Here is a 22781-nt window from a genome sequence, read left to right on the forward strand (position 1 = left end):
ATAGGATTAAGACAAAACAGGTTGAACTGACAAGAAATGCTAGGGCCCAGAAAAAAACACTGTCAATCTGAAAGGAGAAGCAACAGCTACTCCTTAGGAAGAACTACTTAGTGCTCTGAATCTATAGCAAGCTTTCCAAGTAATAGGAAACCCTATTTGTAAGTACTTCAGCTGGCAATAGCTTATATGTCCAAATTACCACTCTATGCTATGAAACTAATGAAATCATTAGGGAGAACAAGGAAAAAGGACTTAATTTAAGACTGAGGAATCAGAAAATGATTCTTTGGATAAGGAGCCCTAAGCTAAGATCTTAAAAACTAATATATAGAACTGGTAATAACTGCAGTAGGAGAAAGCTCCCCAGAGGAGTCAACAAGTTTTTGCAAAGAAAGTAGAAACAAAGAAAGCACAGCAAGTTCTAAAAACAGAATATTCCTGAATGGGTGGAGTATACAGTGTAAGAAAAGGCAAAGGAAATGAGGGAGATAATAGAAATAAACAGGAGTCCTTTCACAAAAAAGCCTTGAAAGTATGTTAACAAGTGTGAACTTTATCCTAAGAACAATGATGGGCTTTACACAGAAAAGTAACAGAACCACATTTTCTAACGTTTTACAAAGGTCATTCTAGTTTAAAAGTAGGGGGAAAAATTCCAGAAAGAAATACCACCTAATAGAGAAAACAGGAAAAGAAGTAATTTTCAGAAATACTAAGAATTTTCCGGAATTGATAAAGGATCTTAATCCTCAGATTCAGGAAACCCAACTTAAGCCAAGTAGGATTAAGAAAAAAAATTAAAAGGTGGGGGAGTGGCGCCTGGGAGGCTCTGTCAGTTAAGAGTCTGACTCCTGATTTCGGCTCAGGTAATGATCTCACAGTTTGAGAGATCGAGCCCCGCACTGGGCTCTGTGACAACAGTATGGAGTCTGCTTGGGATTCTCTCTCTCCCCATCCCCCAACCCCCTGCCTCAAAATAAATAAACTTAAAAAAATAAATAAAAAGACTAACCCCACACCTAAACATATCCCAAAGAAACTACAAAGCATGAAGACAAAGAGAATATTAAAAGGAACCAGTGGAAAAAAAAAAAAAAAAAGAAACAACAACTAAGCTGACAGATGACTTCTCAACAGCAACAATGGAAGCCAGAGTCAGTGGAATACTTTAAAAGACCTGGGAAATTCCTTCATATATAAAGCAAAATTAAACCTATCCTCTGAACTATGTATACAGTAATAATGAGCACTTATAATACCCAGACAGTGGTCTCTAAACACCAATGTCCACTAAACTGAAAGACTAAAGAGAAATTGGGAAGTATCACCATAGAGGGAGATTTGACATCTCTCAATAATTAACTGAATAATCAGGAAAAAAAAAATCAGTAAGAAACACAGAGAATTTGAACATTACAATTAACAACAATGTATGTGTTGGGGCATCTGGATGGCTCAGGCTATTGAGCATCCAACTCCTGATTTCAGCTCAGGTCATGATCCCAGGGTCATGGGATTGAGCCCTGTGACAGGCTCCTTGCTGAGCGTGGAACCTGTTTAAGATTCTCTCTCTCTCCCTCTGCCCCTCTCCCCAGCTCATGCTCACTCGTTCTCCTTCTGTCTAAAATAAAGAAAGAAAATTAAAAACAAAACAAAAAAAACAATGTATGTGTGCATTAGTGCACATGTGGGCACATGTATATGCATTCGTTTCAGGCTGAAGTAACAAAACTATGCAAGTATGGCAGTGCAAAATACAGCATTGCTTCAGGGGAGAGAACAGAGTGTGTAGTAGATGATACTATTAAAAATACAAATTAGAGCAGTATTGGAAAGCATACTAAATGTAGAGGTAGGGATCATGCAATAATTAAATGCTGAGGTAATAAGGAACCTACAATGGTTAAGAGAAGTGGAAAACAAGAAGGTGGGAAATATAAACTACAGGTGGAAAGATAAATTGTAAAATGATGAAAAACAGTATATACAGCATAATACCTCTCTATTTTTAAAAAGTATATACATGTGTGTATGAATGGGTTTATAAAATAAAGTTTGGAATGATACCCATGAAACTCCAGGGGTGACATCTGCAGGTGTGTTGGCTAGAGGGGAAAGTAGTATTTTCATTTAATCATGTTTTATTTTTTGACCTTTTTTCTTTTATAGTACACTTAATAATGCTTTTATAATATAAAAAGCATGTAAAATAAAAAATTAAAAAGAAAAAAGACACAATATAATGTTCTAGGGAAGAACCTAGAGTTTAACCCCACTAGTTTTTCCTAGCTGTAATTAGCATTTCAAATGGGTACCAACGAGCCAGCTATTCTAGTTCCGTTACCTGACACTTGTCAGGACACTCTACCAGTAATGAGAAACTCCAAAAAAGGTAACTTTGGGGAAAAAAATTTCTTAATACTCTTCAAAACTGAACAGTATGCTAAAATCATCATCTGTGGCAATTTTACCTTTAATATTCTTTTTAATTACAAAAGTTAACACAGGGATGCCTGGGTGGCTCAGTTGGTTAAGCTTTCGACTTCACCTGAAGTCATCATCTCATGGTCTGTGAGTTCAACCTCGCATCAGGCTTTCTGCTGTCAGCACAGAGCCCACTTTGGCCTCTGTCCCCCTCTCTCTCTGCCTCTCCCCTGCTCATGCACTCTCTCAAAAATAAATATTAAAAAAAAAAAAGTTAACACATACGTGTTAAAATTTATCCAACACAAAGATTATAAGAAAAAATAATTTCATGCCCATACCCATCTAAATTAATTTCCTTAGGGGAACCAGTGTTAATTTCATGTATATACTGACATCATTTTTGCCATTCATATACAGATCTTATTTTTTGTGTTTTCATAAAAAGAGAATTATATACACATTACTTTCTATCTGGCTACTTATTCACCAGGATCATTTTTAGATATATTTACCTAATGCTACAAAAACAGATTTTTGGTTATCTAGCATGAAATAGTTTTAATTGGAGTTTTTAAAGTTATTTTGTTTGAAAACAGAAGATATAAAATTCAATCTAGAACAGCTGGGCTAACAAAAATGACAAATTGGACATGATAACAACCTGGTTACTAAAGGATAAGGATTTTTTTGTCCTTATTTGTTTACATGCTTATTTATTATTTTTTCAATACACTTTCTAAGCTACAAATTATCAAGTTTGTTTAAATTATGATCAGTAGTTAAACAAAAATAAACCTAAGTAACCTAAGACACTACACACTCACTCAGGCCATGCCAAATTGGTTCCCCTAAGAAATCCCCGGGAAGCTACAAGGGGTGTCTCACCAATTCCACAGAGAGCTGAGTCAGATTCTGAAATACTGCCTCAAATAGTACTCACACAAATTAGATAAAGTGACCTATGAAGTCATTGTAACCATCCCCATTTCAGGAAATCTTGGCCCCAAAGAAATAATAACCAGTCTCTTGCCCAGGCCAACTTTTACTATATACAGGATGGACCTTCCACTCAATCCCAAGAAGAGTATCTCATCAAAGGTTTTAATGTATACAGAAAATGTAGTAAAATTCAATTTCCCAAAAATGTAATAAGTTACTCTTACCCATCATCTTTTTCCCTAGCTAAAACAAAAAAAAAAAACAACTCATTTTCCTCACTGCAGCACCATCATTCAGATAGTTATACCTAATCTATATTAAAGGAATTACAATATATAAAAAAGACCTATGTCGAGATCTTTTAAATACTATTATCATTACCTACTCTCATGCCTATCTACCACAATATGTGATGTTTAAATATACACCGTGTGTCTTACTTTGTTTTTAACAGACATGTTCATTCAAAGGCAATGGAGAAAATACATTCATATTAAAAGCATCCCATCTTCTTCAAAAGTCTCTACAGTTGCAACAAACCATTTTTCTGTCTTCCTTTCCTTTCTTTCATGGGGCGCTGGGGGGGGTGGGGGGGGAGGTGGGGGTGGAGGTCTTACACACTGCCATGACCGCTTCACTGCTCTAACACAATTCGAAAAAATGAAAACAACGGCAGGCATACATTTTCATTTAACATGACAAAGTTGAGGTAATTATTTTTTTTCTTAAAATTTACTACTGTCAATATGGACTCAAAACTTACTTCCAATTCTTTAATTTTTTCTTCTGCTATTTTCTGTTTCTCTAACAGTTGATTGTGAATTACCTCCTTGGACTGAAGAATAAACCTGCGAAACAAAAAAGTTGACAAGCCACATGACCACTATAATCAAAATCAACAGCTACATACCACAAATACTAAACGAAGAAAATGAAAAGGATGATCTCCTAATTCAAGGACCAATAAAATACACTGCTATGCTCATGTGACATACTTGGGAAACCACCACAGGTTTAAGCCTTCTTGGCTGAGAAAGACTAAAGTTTAAAAGAAAATTCTGCTTTCTTGTCTAAGAAGGGAATCAGGCTTTAAGCAAGATTCATAAACAAATTTAAAAAATTAAAAGGGATAAAAATCTATCACAGGCTAAGAGAAAAGTTAAATAATAAAAATCCCCTATAATTTTATTTTTTCAATTGTCTGTATCAACTTTTCTCTAGATATTTAGTATTTGTATATTGGAGCTCCCCTTCCAATCTTTTTTAACTTTTTTGTAACAGCAGTAACTCATGACCTTTTAAAGTCACAATCAAGTACTGTGTTAGGATCAATGCATTAGTGTTTATATGAGTTCCTCAAACAAAAAGCACTGTATAAAGCCTAGTATCTTTTATTATTATTTCCAGAGTGTATAATACCTCTGAAAACAGCTCAAAAGGCACAAGTGGAAAATTTCAACTTTTTCCATTTTACAATCAAGCACATTATTTATAACTAATGAGAATGGAAATATGGGGAAGCTTTAAAAATTAGCATTGAATCTGTTTTGTACACTTATGTTCATAATTCTTGCTGTAGGGAAAGGAAGAATAAACTATTTTGTAGACTCAAAAAAGTGAAATGAATTATTTCCTTTCAACTCAAACCAAGGCCCAACTAGGCTGTAACAGATTTCAATGAAAGATCACATTTAATAAGCAGATGGTTTCTTCTCTTTGCATGAAACTTAGAGTTTAACAACAAAGAACATCATTTCTTTTTGTTGTTTTTATTAAAGTATAATTGACAAGCAATATTCTATTAATCTCATGTGTACAACACAGTGATTCAATATTTGTATATACTACAAACTGATTACCACAATAAATCTAGTTACCTCTCATTGTATTCCCCATGCTGTACATTATACAACCAAGACTTAGTTATTTTATATTTGTACCTCTCAATTCCCTATTTTATATTTGTACCTATATTTTATATTTGTACCTCTCAATCCCCTTCACCAATTTTGTCCCCCCAGGCAGTTTCTACACTCCCCCCCTCCCCCCACCCAGATTCTCTGCATCTATGAGTCTGGGTTTTGTTTCTTTGTTCTGTTTTTCAGACTCCACTCATAGTGAAATTATTTGGTATTTGTCCTTCTCTATCTGACTTATTTCACTTAGCATAATACCCTCTAGGTGCACCCATGTTGTCATAAATGCCAATATTTCATTCGTTTTCATGGCTGAGTACTATTCTAGTGTGTGTGTGTGTGTGTGTGTGTGTGTGTGTGTGTGTGTGTGTTTTAATATGTCTGTTGGCCATCTGGATGTCTTCTTTGGAAAAATGTCTATTCAGGTGCTCTGCCCATTTTTTAAGTGGATTGTTTGGTTTTTTTGTTGTTGTTATTGAGTTAACAGAAGTTCTTTATATATTTTGGATATAAACCCCTTGTCAAACAGATGATTTGCAAATTTCTCCTCCCATTCAGTAAATTACTTTTTCATTATGTTGGATTCCTTTGTTGTACAGAACCTTTTTAGTTTAATGTAACCCCAACCATTTATTTTTGCTTTTATTACACCTGCCTTTGGAGTTCGACACTGCTCCCGCACACCCTGCCCCCCGCCCCCACAAAAATCACGAAGACGATACTAGGTGCTTACTATGTTTTCTTCTAGGAGTTTTATTGGTTTCAAGTCTTACAATGAAGTTTTTAACCCATTTTAAGTTAATTTTTGTATATGATGTGCGATTACAGCTCAGTTTTCCCAATATCATTTATTGAAAATGACCCTCCTTTCCTTAATGTATATTCTTCCCTCCTTCACCATAAATTAATTGACCATATATGCATGAGTTTACTTCTGGGTTCTCTACCCTGTTTCACTGATCTGTACATCTGCTTTTAACAAAGAGACAACATATCAAGGCAGCAATATGCAGTTTTCTCTACCAACCTCAAAAAACAACAAAACCACCACTGTGTCCAGGGTAGGTTTTTACCAAGACAATCTATTATTATAAATATAAAACAAGTAAAAACAGACCAAAAATGGCAACTCCAGCTTTGTCCTCCAGCGTTTTTTCCACACCTGGGGGAAAACTGCTTCCCTCCACCTCTTCTTTATGAGTGAATACATCTTGGCATATATAATACAATCTGGTAAATTTCTCTTTCATTCCACTAATAATTAACCTTGTTAATGTCCTGATGTGGACAGTCCAGATAATTTAACTGATTATCCTGGTCTTTAGTAACTTAATCCTTTATAAAACTCTTACTCATAATCACTGCAAAGACAGCCCACTTCTACGTAAAACAAGGATTACTATATAATCCTTTGTGTCCAAAATATTACTATTAGTCCAAAAGACAGGTGTGCTGTTTCTGATGAGACTATGATTTATAGAATATTTCTTCTCAGTACTAATTATTTAGTACAGTATTTGAAGAGCAAAGTGTTTTACAACTGTATTAGCTCTCGGTGACACCATGTAAAAAGTATTATAAATCTAGGCCCAAAAGTCACAAAATTATGTCATTTCATGCACAATTTTACTAACAGCCTTTTACCATGAAAATGATTTTCAGAATAAAATATACATTTTTAAATAGCACTGATTGCTGTTCAGTGAGTGGTATCCTCAAATAATAGGTCATAGACATTACCTTTATTAGTGTCTGGGAAATTTTCAAAGCTAAGATTAGAGATCAAGTCACTACTTATGTGGCCTTTAAAAATAAAGTATCTGAACAGATACTAAATCCCTTGAGCAGAAAATAAAGTTACTAGAAAGCGAGAACACATCAACAAAAACATGTTTTTCCATGGCCACACACCCCTTAGGTAGCTATAATGGACTGTGCCAACTTCAAAGACCAGAAAGATGTCACAGAAGCTGGCCAATTTACTATTAAGCCTAAGGACATCTCAGCCATGAAAGTTCTAAACGAGGAGTATTGAGTAAACTCAAATGTGTTACCTCAATGAGTCGTTACATTGTAAAATTAAAACAAACAAAAACTTAAGGAAAACTTGGTTGAGTCCTTGATTTTTAAAAAATACCAAAAATGTTATTAAAATTAAAAATGGTATTTAAATACCATGTATTTAACAAATACATGGAGCGTGTGGGTGGCTCAGCCAATTGAACATCCAACTGTTGATAATAGATTAGGTCATCAGCCCAGGGCCATGGGATTGAGCCCCAGCCCCACCATCGGGCTCCACAGTGAGTATGGAGCTTGCTTGAGATTCTCTTTCTCTCTCTCTCTCTTTCTCTCTCTCTCTCTCTCTCTCTTTCCCCCATCTGCCCCTCTCCCTGACTCACTCTAAAAATTTTTTTTAATTATTAAAATATAGAAAAAAATTAGGGGCGCCTGGGTGGCTCAGTCAGTTAAGTGTCTGTCTTCTGATTTCAGCTCAGGTCATAACCTCACGATGTGAGAGCTCAAGCCCTGTTGTCAGGCCCGGTGCTAACAGTACAGAGCCTGCTGGGGATTCTCTGCCTCTTCTCTCTCTGCCGCATCCCTGCTTGTGCTCTTTCTCTCTCTCAAAATAAATAAACTTAAAAAAAATAAAAAATAAAACATTAACAATAATTAGTAAAAAGTAAAAATTTTAAAAAGCCAAACATAAATCCAATGAAGCCTGGAAAGAACCCCAAGAAACATTTGGATTTCTGGAAAAACTCTCTAGAAAACACGTTATCTGTTGTTAAAAGGCACTGAATTATCAGATGCTATTTTGAAAACAGAACATATAACAATGTAATTATGAGTCATACATCAAAAATAAATATTAGGCACATAGTTTCTCAGAGTAGAGAATTTCACAGAGATCCTGCCTGGTAGTTTATGGAAAGCCAAATGGTAGATAAAGGGATTCTGCAGTTCAGAATGTGCCACAAAGGAAAAATAAACTATGAAGAGGCAAATTATTTTTATATGACAAATGTCATGCAAAGAATGTACTTACAATATTCAGGATTACATATTTTAATTTTTTTATGTTTATTTATTTTTGAGAGAGAGAGAGACAGAGACAGAGCGCTAGTGGGGGAGGGGCAGAGAGAGGGAGACACAGAATCCTAAGCAGACTCCAGGCTCTGAGCTGTCAGCACAGAGCCTGACATGGGGCTCCAACTCATGAACTGTGAGATCACGACCTGAACCAAAGTTGGACACTTAACCGACTGAGCCACTCTGGAACCCCTAGGGATTATATATTCTAAAGTAGAGTCATTGCTTTGTAAAAGGCCTCTACATGAGAAATCAGTGCTATGTAGGCCTGCACTGTCAACTTTCAAGGACAAGTAGCCTGGTTCATTCCCTCATTTATAATTATACTAACTGAAGTACATAATTTTAATGATGGCTTGTAGATTTGTTTTCTGAGAAACATCAGAGGTTATGTTCTGAACTGTCCTGCAGGTTGGTACATGACTTCCATTTTCTTATGACTCAGAATGAACCAAAAGTGTTGTTTACCTGCCCAAAATAAAATCCAAGATGAGTGGCAACGTTATCTTTTGGGTATACTTGCAAAGTATGCTCACCTGGACTCACTATTGAGAAACAAAAACATGCTCCTGATAATGTATTATGTTCGGGTGGGAAATTCTTAGAGGACATCTGAAAACACATTCTAATGGCATTTAGGGCATTCACAAATTAAGTGGCACAGGAAAGGCTGAATGAACCTATCTTGCTTGTTTCCTTCCACTGGTGATGAAAACTACTACCATGTGCACACAAAGATCTATGCGCAAACAAATTTTTACTTCATAAGTTTTAGAAACCAAGCAAGGATGAACCTAAATCAGTAAAGAAGCAATTTTAAAATCATGGGACATCCATATTGTATAATACTGAGCAAGTAGAGACTTTTGTTACTTGGCACAATGCAGAACAGATACCCAGAACATTCTTCCTGATTAAAAACAAAGCAAAAAATTTTCTAAAATTTTGCTGAGTCAACACACATAAAACATTCCAGAGGCCCAAAATAAAGTGAAATCAAGAACTGTTAAAGTTATGCAAGTAGTAAATTTGTTTTCAACGTGAGAGTTTCTGCTGAATCCCAGAGACCTTAAGGATTCATACTGGCAAAGAAATAGGAGATAAAACCTAGAAACCAGGGACACCTGGGTGGCTCACCTGGTTAAGCATCTGACTCTTCCTTTCAGCTCAGTTCATGATCTCATGGTTCCTGACATGGGAGCCCCTCGTTGAGCTCTGTACTGAAGGCATGGAGCCTGCTTGGAATTCTCTCACCCTCCCTCTCTGCTCCTTCCTTGATTGTACTCGTGCTCTATTTCTCAAAATAAATAAACTTAAAACAAAACTGAGCCAACCTGGCTCAGTCGGTTAAGCATCCAACTTTGGCTCAGGTCATGATCTCATGGGTGAGTTCGAGCCCCACATCAGGCTCGGTGCTGACAGTTCTGAGCCTGGAGCCTGCTTCAGATTCTGTGCCTCCCTTTCTCTCTGTGCCTCCCAGCTTGCACTCTGCCTCTGCCTCTGCCTCTCTCTCTCTCTCTCTCCCAAAAATAAACGTTTAACCAAAAAAAAAAAACCCCAAAAAACAAAAAACTAGAAACCATCCAAAATGAGGATACTTTTAGGAGAATCCTCAGTTAGAGTCAGGTCCCTAAAGATTTCCACCTTCAGTCTAAGAGTGAAGAAGAAACTTGCCTCTCAGTAGCATAAAATAGAAGAAACTAGTCTGTCTATAACATAGTAGTAAATAAAGTGAATAAATAAAATGAAGACATAAAATGTCCCCTAAGCATGTATAACCACAGGAAGGGCAGTGGAGAGATGGGCAAAATGGGTGAAGAGTAGTGGGACGTACAGGCTTCCAGTTATGGAATGAGTAAGTCACAAGGATAAAAGGTACAGCATAGGGAATATAGTCAATGGTACTGTAATCGTATTGTATGGTGACAGACAGTAGCTATACTTGCAGTGAGCATAGCAGAACATACAGAGTTGTCAAATCACTTTGTTGTACACCTGAAACTAACATTATTTTTTCTTTTTGTTTTGTTTTTTCAGTTTGAGAGAGAGAAAGAGAAAGCACAACACAAGCTGGGAAAAAGAGGAGAGAGAGAGGGAGAGAGAGACAGAGAGACAGAAAGAGAATCCCAAGCAGGCTCCAGGCTCAGCGCAGAGCCTAACACGCAACTCGATCCCACGACCCTGAGATCATGACTCTAGCTGAAATCAAAAGTCAGACACTTGGGGCACCTGGATGGCTCAGTCGATGAAGAGTCCAACTTAAACTCAGGTCATGATCTCATAGTTCGTATGTTCAAGCTCTGCACTGGGACCCTATGCTGCCAGCTCAGAGCCTGGAGCCTGCTTCAGATTCTCTGTCTCCCTCTCTCTCTGCCCCTCCCTTGCTCTTGCTTTTTTTCTCTCTCTCTTAAAAATAAATAAACATTAAAAAAAAAATAGGGGTGCCTGGTGGCTTAGTCGGTTAATCATCCGACTTCAGCTCAGGTCATGATCTCAGGATCCACAGGTTCAATCCCTGCATCGGGCTCTGTGCTGGCAGCTCAGAGCCTGGAACCTGCTTCAGATTCTGTGTCTCCCTCTATCTCTGCCCCTGCTCTGCTTGTGTTCTCTCTCTCTCAAAAATAAATAAACATGAAAAAAAAAAAAAGTCAGACACTCAACCAAATGAGCCACCCAGGCTCACTGGGTTAAGTATCATGACCTAACTATGCAATCACAAAGAAATCCACCTTAAATAAAAAGACACATATAGCTTAAAAGAAAAGGCATGATCATACCCACTAAGATGTAAATAATGAAAAAGACGGATAACAGCAAATGTTGGAGAGGATATGGAGAAACTGGAACCCTCATACATTGATGGTGGTAAGTACAATGGTGTAGCTGCTGTGGAAAACATTCTGACTGTTCTTCAAAAGGTTAAACATAGAGTTACATGTGACCCAGCAATTCTACTCCTAGGAATATAGCCAAGAGAAATGAACACACACACGTATGTAAATGTTCAAAGCAGATTGTTCATGATAGTCAAAACTGGAAACAATTCAAATATCCATCAAATGATGAATGGATAAATACAATATGGTATATTCATACAACAGAATATTACTCAGCAACAAAAAGGAATAATGTACTTATACAAGGCTTCACCTGGGATTAACCTTTAAAATATAATGCTGACAAGGTAAACATAATCTCTATTACTGTATGATTCCATTTACATGAGATGTGAACAGGCAGATCCATAAAGACACAAGACTGCTTACGACCGCAGGAAGAGAGGAATATGGGATAACTGCTAATGGAGTTAGGGATTCTTTTCATAGTGAAAGAGATGTTCTGGAATTAGTGTAAGTGACTACACAATTTCACGAATATTCTAAAAACCAATGATCTGTGCGCTTTAAAATGTTTTAAAAAGTCAATTTTATGTTATGTGAATTTTATCTTTAACAAAATAGCAAAAAGACTTAGACACTTCATACAGAAGAGGTAAAGATGGCACCTAATAATATCAGGAGTTAGTAAAGAAATGCAAATTACACCCACAAGGAGAGGCTATTGGAATGCCTAGGATTAACAACAACAAAAAAGACAATACCAAGCATTAATGAAGATGGAAAGCAACTGGAACTCTAATATATAGATGGTTGGCAAAATAGTACAGCCGCTTTGGAAAAGAGCTGGGCAATTTCCTATAAACTTAAGCAATTGCTCACTATTCAACCCAGCAATCCCATTCCTAAGTTTATAAGCAAGAGAAATAAAAATATATGTCTATGCAAAAAACACACACAAATATTCATGATTATTATATTCATAACTGCCAAAAACCAGAAACAACTCAATGTCCATCAACCAGTGAATAGACACAATGTGGTGCCGCCATACAAGGAAATACTATTCAGCAATAAAAAGGAACAAACAAGTGATATACCTAACATCATCAAGAAATCTCAAAAGTTACGCCAAGTCAAAGAAGGACACAAATGGTTATATACAGTATGCTTCCATCTAGGTATCATTCTAAAAAAGAGAAAATAAGAGGGAAAAACAAATCAACGGTCACCAGGTAGTAAGGGTGAAGAGAAAAGAATGAATAAGGAATGTTTTAAGGAGATGTAAATATTTCATCACTAGGCTGCGATGTTAATTACACAATCACATACGTTTGTCAAAACGTATAGAACTGTGTGACTAAAAAGGGTAAATTTTAGGGCTGCCTGGGTGACTCAGTTGGTTAAGTGTCCAACTTCAGCGTAGGTCATGATCTCACGGTTCATGAGTTCGAGCCTGTGAGTTTGAGCCCAATATCGGGCTCTATGCTAACAGCTCAGAACCTGGAGCCTGGAGCCTGCCTCAGATTCTTGGTCTCCCTCTCTCTCTGCCCCTCCCACTCTCGCACTCTGTCTCTCAAAAATAAATATTAAAAAGAATTCTTTTTTTAAAAAAAGGGTAAATTTTATTCTATGTAAACTATACTACAAAAAGGAAAAATGAGGAAATGACTTTATTTCCAACAAAATGAAAATAACACATTAATGCTAAAATGACATTAATGTAATATTTAAGAGTTCTAGGGGCATCTGGGTGGCTCAGTCGATTAAGCGTCCTGCTTAGGCTCAGGTCATGATCTCACAGTTTATGAGTTGGAGCCCTGCATCAGGCTCTGTGCTAACAGCTCAGAGCCTGAAGACTGCTTTGGATTCTAGGTCTCCCTCTCTCTCTCTGTCCCTCCCCTGCTCATGCTCTCTCTCCTCTCTCAAAAATAAACAAACTTTAAATAGACTCTCAAAGTGACTAAGGAAAGAACATCCATTTTTTTAAATTATGAAATAAAATCAGGAAGATGCATAATCAAGAATAACTGATAACAAAAAGAACCAAATTCTGGAAAATAAAAGTAACAAAAATAATTACAACTACAATAATTAGTTAAGAGATACATGAGATAAAAAGATGTAAAATGTTTCCATATGATTTTACTCATACCTGTAATTTAAGAAACAAATGAGCAAAGGAAAAAAGAGACAAAGACTCCTAACTACAGAGAACTGATGGTTACCAGAAGGGAGGGGGTGGGAGGATGGGTCAAACAGGTGACGAAGATTAAGGGCTGCACTTGTCATGATCAGCACTAGGTGACATATGGAATTGTTGAGTCACTATGTTGTACACCTGAAGCTCAGCTAACACTGTATGTTAACTACACTGGAATTATAATTTAAAAATAAACAAAAATTAAAACATTACTATAAAATATTAAAAAAAGGTGTAAAATGTGCAGTCAAAAACATAAAACATGGCAGGGGAGGAGTAATAATTTTGAGCTCTACAACAGGGTCAAACTTAAGTTATTGTTAACTTAAAATAGATTGTTTCAGGTATGTCATCGTATGTAAGCCACATAGTAACCACAAAGCAAAAATCTATAGTAAATATACAAAAATAAAGAGAAAGGAATATAAGCATACCACTAAAAAAAATCAGACCACAAAGGAAAAGAGCAAGAGAAGAAGCAAGGAACAGAAAACCACAGGGGCACCTGGGTGGCTCACTGGGTTAAGCATCCGACTTTGGCTCAGGTCATGATCTCATGGTTTGTGAATTTGAGCCCTGCATTGGGCTCCCTGCAGTCAACACGGAGTCCACTTTGGAGCCTCTGTCCCCTTCTTTCTCCACCCCCCACCAAAAATAAACATTAAAAAAAAAAAAGAAAACCATGAAAACAACAAATGGCAATAAGCACGCATCAATAAAAGATAACAGACTAAATTCTCAAGTCAAAAGACATAGAGTAAACAAATAAAAAACACAGATGACCCAGCTCTGTGCTGCCTACAAGATACTCCCTCTAGAGGCCTCTAGGTGGCTCACGGTTGAGCACCCAACTCGATTTTGGCTCAGGTCATGATCCCAGGGTCGTGGGATCAAGTCCTTCATCAGGCTCTGCACTGAACATGGAGTCTGCTTAAGATTTCTCTCCCTGTGTCCTTCTCCCCTGCTCATGCGTGCACACTCTCTAAAATAGAATAGAATAGAATAGAATAGAATAGAATAGAATAGAATAGAATAAAAATAAAACAATTAAAAAAAAACACACAAGATACTCCCTCTAAATGTAAAGACATATGCACACTTAAAATGAAAGGACACAGAAAGATATTCCCAGGCAAATGGAAACCACAAGAAAGCTGGAGCATCTATACTTACATCAGACAAAATAGACTTACAATAAAAACTGTAACGACAAACCAAAGAGGGCACTACACACTGATAGGGATCAATCCAGTAAGACAATACAACATTTGCAAACTTTTTTTGCACCAATCATAAGAGCACCTAAATATAAAGCAAATGTTATCAAATCTAAAGGGAGAAATAGACAGCAATACAATAATGGCAGAGCACTTTAATGCCCCCACTTAAATCAATGGATAGATTATTCAGACAGAAAATCACTAAGGAAACGTCACCCTTAACGACATGTAACACCAAATAGACTTACCACATATTTACAGAACATTCCATCCAAAACCAAAAAAATACATTTTTCTCAATTGCATATGGAACATTTTCCAAGTTAGATCATATGCTGGGCTACAATAAGTTTTAATAAATTTGAGAACTGAAATCAAATAAGCATCTTTTCACAAAACTAGAAATTACATGAATAAAACCGGGAAACTCACAAATATGTGGAGACTAAATGACATGCCACTAAACAACCAATGCACCAAAGAAATCAAAAGAGAAATCAAAACATACCTTGGCATAAATGAAATTGGAAAAGCAATGTAACAAAATTTACATGATGCAGAAAAAGCAGTTCTAGGACAGAAGTTCACAACAATGTCTATCGCAAGAAACAAGAAAAATCTCAAATAAACAACTTAACTTCATACCTCAAGGAACTAGGGGGGAAAGAAAAGACAAAACAAGGCTCAAAGTTAGTAAAGGGGAGGCAATAACAAAGATTAGAGCAGAAATAAATGAAAGTAAAAAGACAATAAAAAAGACTAATGAAATGAAAATCTGGCTCTTTGAAAAGATAAACAAAATAGACAATCTTATAGCTAGACTCACCAAGACAAAAAAGAGACAACTCAACATCAGAAATGAAAGAGATATTATGATTGATACCACAGAAATACAGAAGATCATAAAAGACTGAACAATTGTATAGCAGCAAATTGGACAGCCTAGAGGAAATGGATGAATCCCTAGAAACAAATAAACACGACTGTTTATACAATTGTGAATAAACAGAAAATCTGAATAGATGATGACTAGGAAAGAGAAATCAAAAACCTCCCAACTAGTCAATGGATGGATTCAAAGGTGAATTCTACCAAAAATTCAAGGAAGAATTAGTATAAGTCCTTTTCAACACAACTCTTCCAAAAATAGAAGAGGAGGAAACACTCTCAAGTTCATTTTAGGGGGCCAGCATTACTCTGATACCACAAACAGATAAGGTCATCATGAGAAAAGAAAATTATGGGCTCATATTCCTGATGAACACAGATACAAAAATCTTCACAAAATGTTAGCAAACCGATTTCAACATAAATTAAGAGGATCATACACTGGGGGGACTTCCAGAGAAAATGGCATAGTAGGACTCACCTCATCTCACACATACACCTAGATAACACCAACATCAGTGTAAATAACCCAGAAAACAACTTGAAGCCTGGAGGAACAGACCGCCCCCAGCTCAATGTAGAGAAAGGGCCACACTGAAGAGGATAAGAAGGGTGGAAATGCAATTGAGAGCTAAATAGACCCACAGGACTGTCTGGGGAAGGGAGGGACCAGCAGGTGCAGAGAGGGGAGATGATCAGATCCCCAACCCAGGCACCCCAGGCACCCCATGCACCCACATGGGGAAAAAACTAATCCCCATAACATGTGGCTTTGAAAACCACAGGGGCCTAACAATCAGTAAGGCTTAACACATGGAATTTTAAAAATCAGAAAGAAGACTCTGTTCTAGGAGAGCAGGGAGGGTGGAGTACCTTTCCTTAAAGAGACAGCACAACAAATAGCCTCACTGATATACAGCACAGAAGCAGAAATTAGAAAACGCCGGGGGGTGGGGGGGTGTATAACAGGAAGATTTAATGGTTGATGTCAGAGTGCATACTGGAGAGGTAGGGATCTTTGGGACACTTCTCCAAGAATAAAAGAGCTGCCAGGTGCCATTTCTCTCCCTTGTCCTCCAGCCTAGAAAAACCTGCAGAAACCACCACAGCACCTACACTCTCCATGGTGCTTCCTAACAGCATCCCCCACCACAAGCACTTCTGCAGTTTCTGCCCCCTCCAACCTGGCAGACCTCACCAACAGTTTTCTCAGGTGACTGCAATGGACCTTTGCAGACCATGCATACTCCATGTGCCCTATGCTCCTATTCTGCTGCTGACATGCCCCCTCCAATACACCCTTGTTCAGAACCCATCCAAAGTGGTGCCACAATAGTATGCAAGCAGTCCCAACAGAGACCAGCATCACTCCAAAGTGACTCCTGCCCCAGGGAGAAGGGAAGATAACCCCACACACTACTCCCAACTGCAGAACCAACTGGAGGCAAACTGGGTCCCAGGCAAACTGACTTCAGGCCCAGTCTAGCAACAAAAATTTCTCAGGGGATGACAAAGGGAGAGTACCCTGAGGTTCAGTTCTACTACATCTCTGGCAAACACCTGGTCTGACTCAACTCAAGCACAAGACAAACCCAGACTGGCCCACTAACAACACAGGGACCAAACCCTGCCCACAACAGGCAAAGAGAGACATTACGGATGACTGGACTGAAGGCAAACACAGATCAGCCACAAGAGCGGGGCACACATAACACACGTAGGAGACCCTGAAGCACCAAGTCTGTTGAATGGGGAACACTGCACTGGAAGGCACCATAAGACCTAGTCTTCATCAGGCCACTACTTTCAAGACAGGAAAAATAGCTGACTTTCCTAACACAGAAACAGACACAGAGTTAGACAAAATGAGGAGATAGAGTATGTCCCACATTAAACAGGACAAAATCATAGCAAAAGAGCTAAGTGAAATGGAGAAGTAATATGCCTGATAGAGAATTTAAAGTAATGGTCACAAAGATACTTACTAGACTTGAGACAAGACTGGAGGACCTCAGTGAGACCATCAACAAAGAGGAAAAAAAAAACACAAAAATGAATCAATCAGAAATGAAGAACAATAACTGAAATTAAAAACAGACCAGTGCTCACTTGGGCAGGATATATACTAAAATTTGAACAATACAAAAAAGATTAGCATGGCGCCTGCACAAGGATGACATGCAAATATGTGAAGTGTTCCACATTTAAACACACACACACATACATACACACACACACACACACACACACACACAGAAACATACACACGCACCCCAGGTGGAATAAACAGACCAGGGGAAGAAGAAGGAATCATCAACCTGAAGGACAGAGTAATGGAAAGCAATCAAGTTGAAGAGGATTCAGAACAAATAATTTAAAATGCAATAGACTTGGGGAACTCAGTGACACCATCAAGTGTAGTAACGTTCACATTTTAGGGATCCCAGGAGAAGAGAGAGAAAAGGGGGCAGAAAACGTATTTGAAGAAATAATACTTGAAAACTTCCCAAATCTGGGGAAGGAAGCAGAAATCCAGATCCAGAAGGCTGACAGCCCCCAACAAAATCAACCCAAGAAGGTCCACAACAAGACACAGAATAATTAAAAAGGCAAAAGGTTGCGATAAAGACAAAAATTTAAAGATATTAAGAGGAGTGTCTGGGTGGCTCAGTGTGTTGAGCATCTTACTCTGGCTCAGGTCATGATCTTGCAGTTCATGGGTTCGAGGGCCACAAAGGGCTCTCTGCTGTCAGTGCAGAGCCTACTTCAGACCTTCTGTCCCCCTTTCCCTCTGCCTCTCTCTCTCTCTCTCTCTGAAAAATAAACACTGGGGCGCCTGGGTGGCTGAGTCGGTTAAGCATCCGACTTTGGCTCAGGTCATGATTTCAAGTTTGTGAGTTCGAGCTCCACATCGAGCTCTGTGCTAATCGCTGGGAGCCTGGAGCTTGCTTCGAATTCTGTATCTCACTCTCTCTGCCCCTCCCCCCCTCAAAAATAAATAAACATAAACAAACATTAAAAAAATTTAAAGGGGCATCTGGGTGGCTCAGTTGGTTAAGCATTTGACTCTTGATTTCAGCTCAGGTCATGATCTCAAGGTTCATGAGTTTAAGCCCCACATTGGACTCCACAATTATGCAGAGCCTACTTGGACGTTCTCTCTCTTCCTCTAACCCTCTCCTGCTCATGCTCTCTGTCTCAAAATAAATAAACAAGAAAGAAAAGGGGAAAACAAGGAAAGGAAAGGAAAAGGAAAAGGAAAAGGAAAAGGAAAAGGAAAAGGAAAAGGAAAAGGAAAAGGAAAGGAAAGAAAAGAAAAGAAAAGAAAAGAAAAGAAAAGAAAAAGAAAAGACAAGAAAAGAAATTTCCCAGAATAGGAAATAAAGAGCTTCCCAGACAAACAAAAGCTAAAGGAATTAATCACCACTAAACAAGCCCTATAAGAAATGTTAAATGGAACTTTCAGTGGAAAGACTGTAAGTAGAAGAAAAACAGGAAGCACAAAGCAGTAAAATTGGATTTATCTATAAAAATCAGTCAGGTGGGGGCGACCGGGTGGCTCAGTTGATTGAGTGTCCGACTTTGGCTCAGGTCATGATCTCACAGTTCATGAGTTTCAGACCTGCATCGGGCTCTCTGTTGTCAGTGTGGAGCCCACTTTGGATCCTCTGTCCCCTCTCTCTCTGCACCTCCTCTGCTCACTCTCCCTCTCTCTCAAAAATAAATACACACAAAAAAAGAGTCATGTGATTCACAAAATAAAAGAATGTAAAGTATGACACCATATACCTAAAAAATGGAGAGGAAAGAATGGGTTCAAACGTAAGCAACCATCAACTTAATATACACTGCTACATGCATAAGATATTATATAAGATAATGGTAACCACAAATCAAAAATCAGTAGAAGACACACAAAAATAAAGAGAAAGGAATCCAAGTATATCATTAAAGAAAGCCAGCAAACCATGAGAGAAGAGATCAAAGGAAGAAAGACACAGAGAAGAAATACAAAAACAACCATTAAGTAACAAAAGAGCAATAAGTACATATCTGTCAATAACTTTGAATTTATATGGCCGAAAATACTTCAATCAAAAGACATAGGGTGACGGAATGGATAAAAAGGCAAGACCCATCTATATGCTGCCTACAAAAGATTCATTTCAGACCTAAAGACATATGCAGATTGAAGTGAAAAGAAAGCCAGGGTAGCAATATTTACATTGGATAAAATAGATTTTAAAAGACCATAACAAGAGACAAAAAAACACTATATAATCATAAAGGGAACAATCCAACAAGAAGATATCACAATTGTAGATATTTACATACTCTACACAGGAGCACCCAAATACATAAAATAGCTAATAACAAACATAAAGGAAGTAATCAATACCAATAAAAGTAGGAGACTTTAACACATTCTTTTCAAGTGCACAAGGAACAGTCTCAGGAAAAGATCACTTATTAGGTCACAAAACAAGTTTTAACAAATTCAAAAACACCGAAGTCATACCGTGGAATCTTTCTGATTATAACATTATGAAACTAGAAATCAATCTCAAGAAAAAAATCTGGAAAGAACACAAATACATGGAGGTTAAACAATATGCTACTAAACAATGAATGGGTCAACCAAAAATTCAAAGAGGAAATAAAAAACTCATCATTAGAGATATAAATAAATCAAAACCACAAAATGAGGTACAACCTCACACCTGTCAGAATGGCTAAAAGTAAAACTCAAGAAACAACAGATGTTGGCAAGGATGTGGAGAAAGGGAAACACTTTTGCACTGCTGGTGTAAATGCAAACCGGTGAAGCCACTCTAAAAAACAGTATGGAGGTTCCTCAAAAAATTAAAAATAAAACTACCCTACAACCCAACAATGGCACTACTAGGTATTTATCCAAAGGATACAGAAATACTGATTCAAAGGAGCACATGCACCCCAATGTTTATAGCAGTGCTATCAACAATAGTCAAATTACGGAAAAGGTCCAAATGTCCAACAACTGAGGAATGGATAAAGATGATGTGGCGCATATATATATACATATATATATATATATGTGTATATATATATATATATATACACACACACACAATGGAATATTACAAGGTGATCAAAAAAAATGAGATCTTGCCATCTACAACAACGTGGATGGAACTTGGGTGTGTTATGCTTAGCAAAATAAGTCAGAGAAAGACAAATACCATATGATTTCACTCATATGTGGAATTTAAGAAACAAACAGAATAACACAGGGGAAGGGAAGGAAAAGTAAGATAAAAGGAGAGGGAGGCAAACCCTAAGAGACTCTTAAAGACAGAGAACAAACTGAGGGTTGCTGGAGAGAAGGTAGGTGGGAGGGATGGGTAAATGGGTGCTGGGCATTAAGGAGGGCACTTATTGGGATGAACGCTGGCTGTTAAATCTAAGTGATGAATCACTGGGTTCTACTCCTAAAACAAATACTACACTGTATGTGAACTAATTTGAACTTACTTATTTTTAAAAATTTTTAAACTACTTTATTTATTTGGGGGGCAGGGGTAGAGAGAATCCCAAGCAGGCTCTACACTGTCAGCACGGAATCTGACACAAGGCTCAATCTCACTAACTATGAGATCATGATCTGAGCCGAAATTAAGAGGTGGGTGCTCAACCGAATATGCCACTGAAGTGCCCCTTGTGTTTATTTTTAATTTATTTATTTAAATTCAAGTTAGTTGGGCCATGTGGGTGGCTCAATCAGTTAACTGTCCGACTCTTGATTTCGGCTCAGATCAGGATCCCATGATCCCTCAGGTCATGGGATTGAGTCCCGCATCGAGATCCATGCTCAGAGTGGAGCCTGCTTAAGATTCTCTCTGCCTCTCCCTGTGCCCATCTCCCCTGCTCATACTCTCTCTCTAAAATAAAATTAAGGGGAGCCTGAGTGGCTCAGTTGGTTCAGTGTCTGACTTTGGCTCAGGTAATGATCTCATGGCTCATGAGTTCAAGCCCTACATCAGGCTCTGTGCTGACAGCTCAGAGACTGGAGCCTGCTTCAGATTCTGTCTCCGTCTCTCTCTGCCCCTCCCCTTCTCATGCACTCTCTCTAATATAAATAAGTATTTTTAAAATTTTTTTTACAAAATTTTTGAAAAATGAATAAAATAAAAATAAAATAAAAATTAATTAATAAAAAAAATACATGGTGGGTACCTGGGTGGCTTAGTCAGTTAAGTGTCAGACTTCAGCTCAGGTAATGATCTCACGATTCATGAGGTTGAGACCTGCTAACACTGTGGAGCCTGCTCAGGATTCTATCTCTCCCTCTCTCTCTGCCCCTCCCCACCCTCAAAAAAAAAAAAAACTTTAAAAAATTATAATAATAAATCATAAAAAATCATAATAAAATAAATAAACTACATGGAGACAAATGAAAATGAAAGCACAAGGGTCCAAATCCTTGGGATGCAGTATAAGTCATTCTAAGACAGAAATTTAGAGCAATACAGGCCTACTTCAAGAAGTAAAAAAAAAAAATCGCAAATAAACAACCTAACCTTACAGCTAAAGGAACTAGAAAAGAACAAACAAAACCCAAAACCAGTAGAAGGAAGAAAATAATAAAGATTAACAGTAGAAATAAACAAAATAGAAACTAAAAAACAATATAACAGATCAATGAAACCAGGAGCTGGTTCTTTGTTTTTGTTGTTGTTCTTGTTGTTTGTTTTAAAGATTTTTTATCATTTTTAAGTAATCTCTACACCCAACATGGGGCTCGAACTCACAACCATGGGATCAAGAGTCACAAGTTCTTTGATAAACCTTTAACCAGACTCATAAAAAAAAAAAAAAAAAACAGAGCGAGAAAGAAGACCCAAAATCAGAAATCAAAGAAAACAAGTAACAACTGACTCTACATTAATACAAAAGATTATAAGATAATATCACAAAAAATTATATGCCAACAAACTGGACAACCAAGAAGAAACTGATAAATTCCCAGAAACATATAACTTCCCAAAACAGAATCAGGAAGAAACAGAGAATTTGAACAGACCAGCAGTGACATTGAATCTGTACTCCAAAAACTCCCAACAAACAAAAGTCCATGACCAGACAGCTTCATATGTGAATTCTACCAAACATTTAAAGAAGAGTTAATATCTCTTTATTCCAAAAAATAGAAAAGGAAAACTTCCAAATTCATTCTATGAGGCCAGCATTACCCTGATACCAAAACTAGACAGACACT

General features: G+C 37.5%; 1 protein-coding gene and 1 non-coding gene across 2 annotated transcripts in view; one reads left to right on the plus strand and one right to left on the minus strand.

The window, feature by feature from the left end:
* The window catches only part of PFDN1 (prefoldin subunit 1), a 71388-nt gene that overhangs the window by 30160 nt on the left and 18447 nt on the right, over positions 1 to 22781 (minus strand). The window contains exon 3 of the mRNA XM_030319603.1: positions 4130 to 4214. Coding sequence (XP_030175463.1) covers positions 4130 to 4214 — 85 coding nt within the window. The remainder of the gene's footprint in view (positions 1 to 4129; positions 4215 to 22781) is intronic.
* LOC115526273 lies at positions 17625 to 17731 on the plus strand. Its single transcript, XR_003972581.1, has one exon. It is a non-coding gene; the product is annotated as a U6 spliceosomal RNA (small nuclear RNA).

Source organism: Lynx canadensis, chromosome A1 (assembly GCF_007474595.2).
Source record: "Lynx canadensis isolate LIC74 chromosome A1, mLynCan4.pri.v2, whole genome shotgun sequence".
Taxonomy (NCBI): Eukaryota; Metazoa; Chordata; class Mammalia; order Carnivora; family Felidae; genus Lynx; species Lynx canadensis.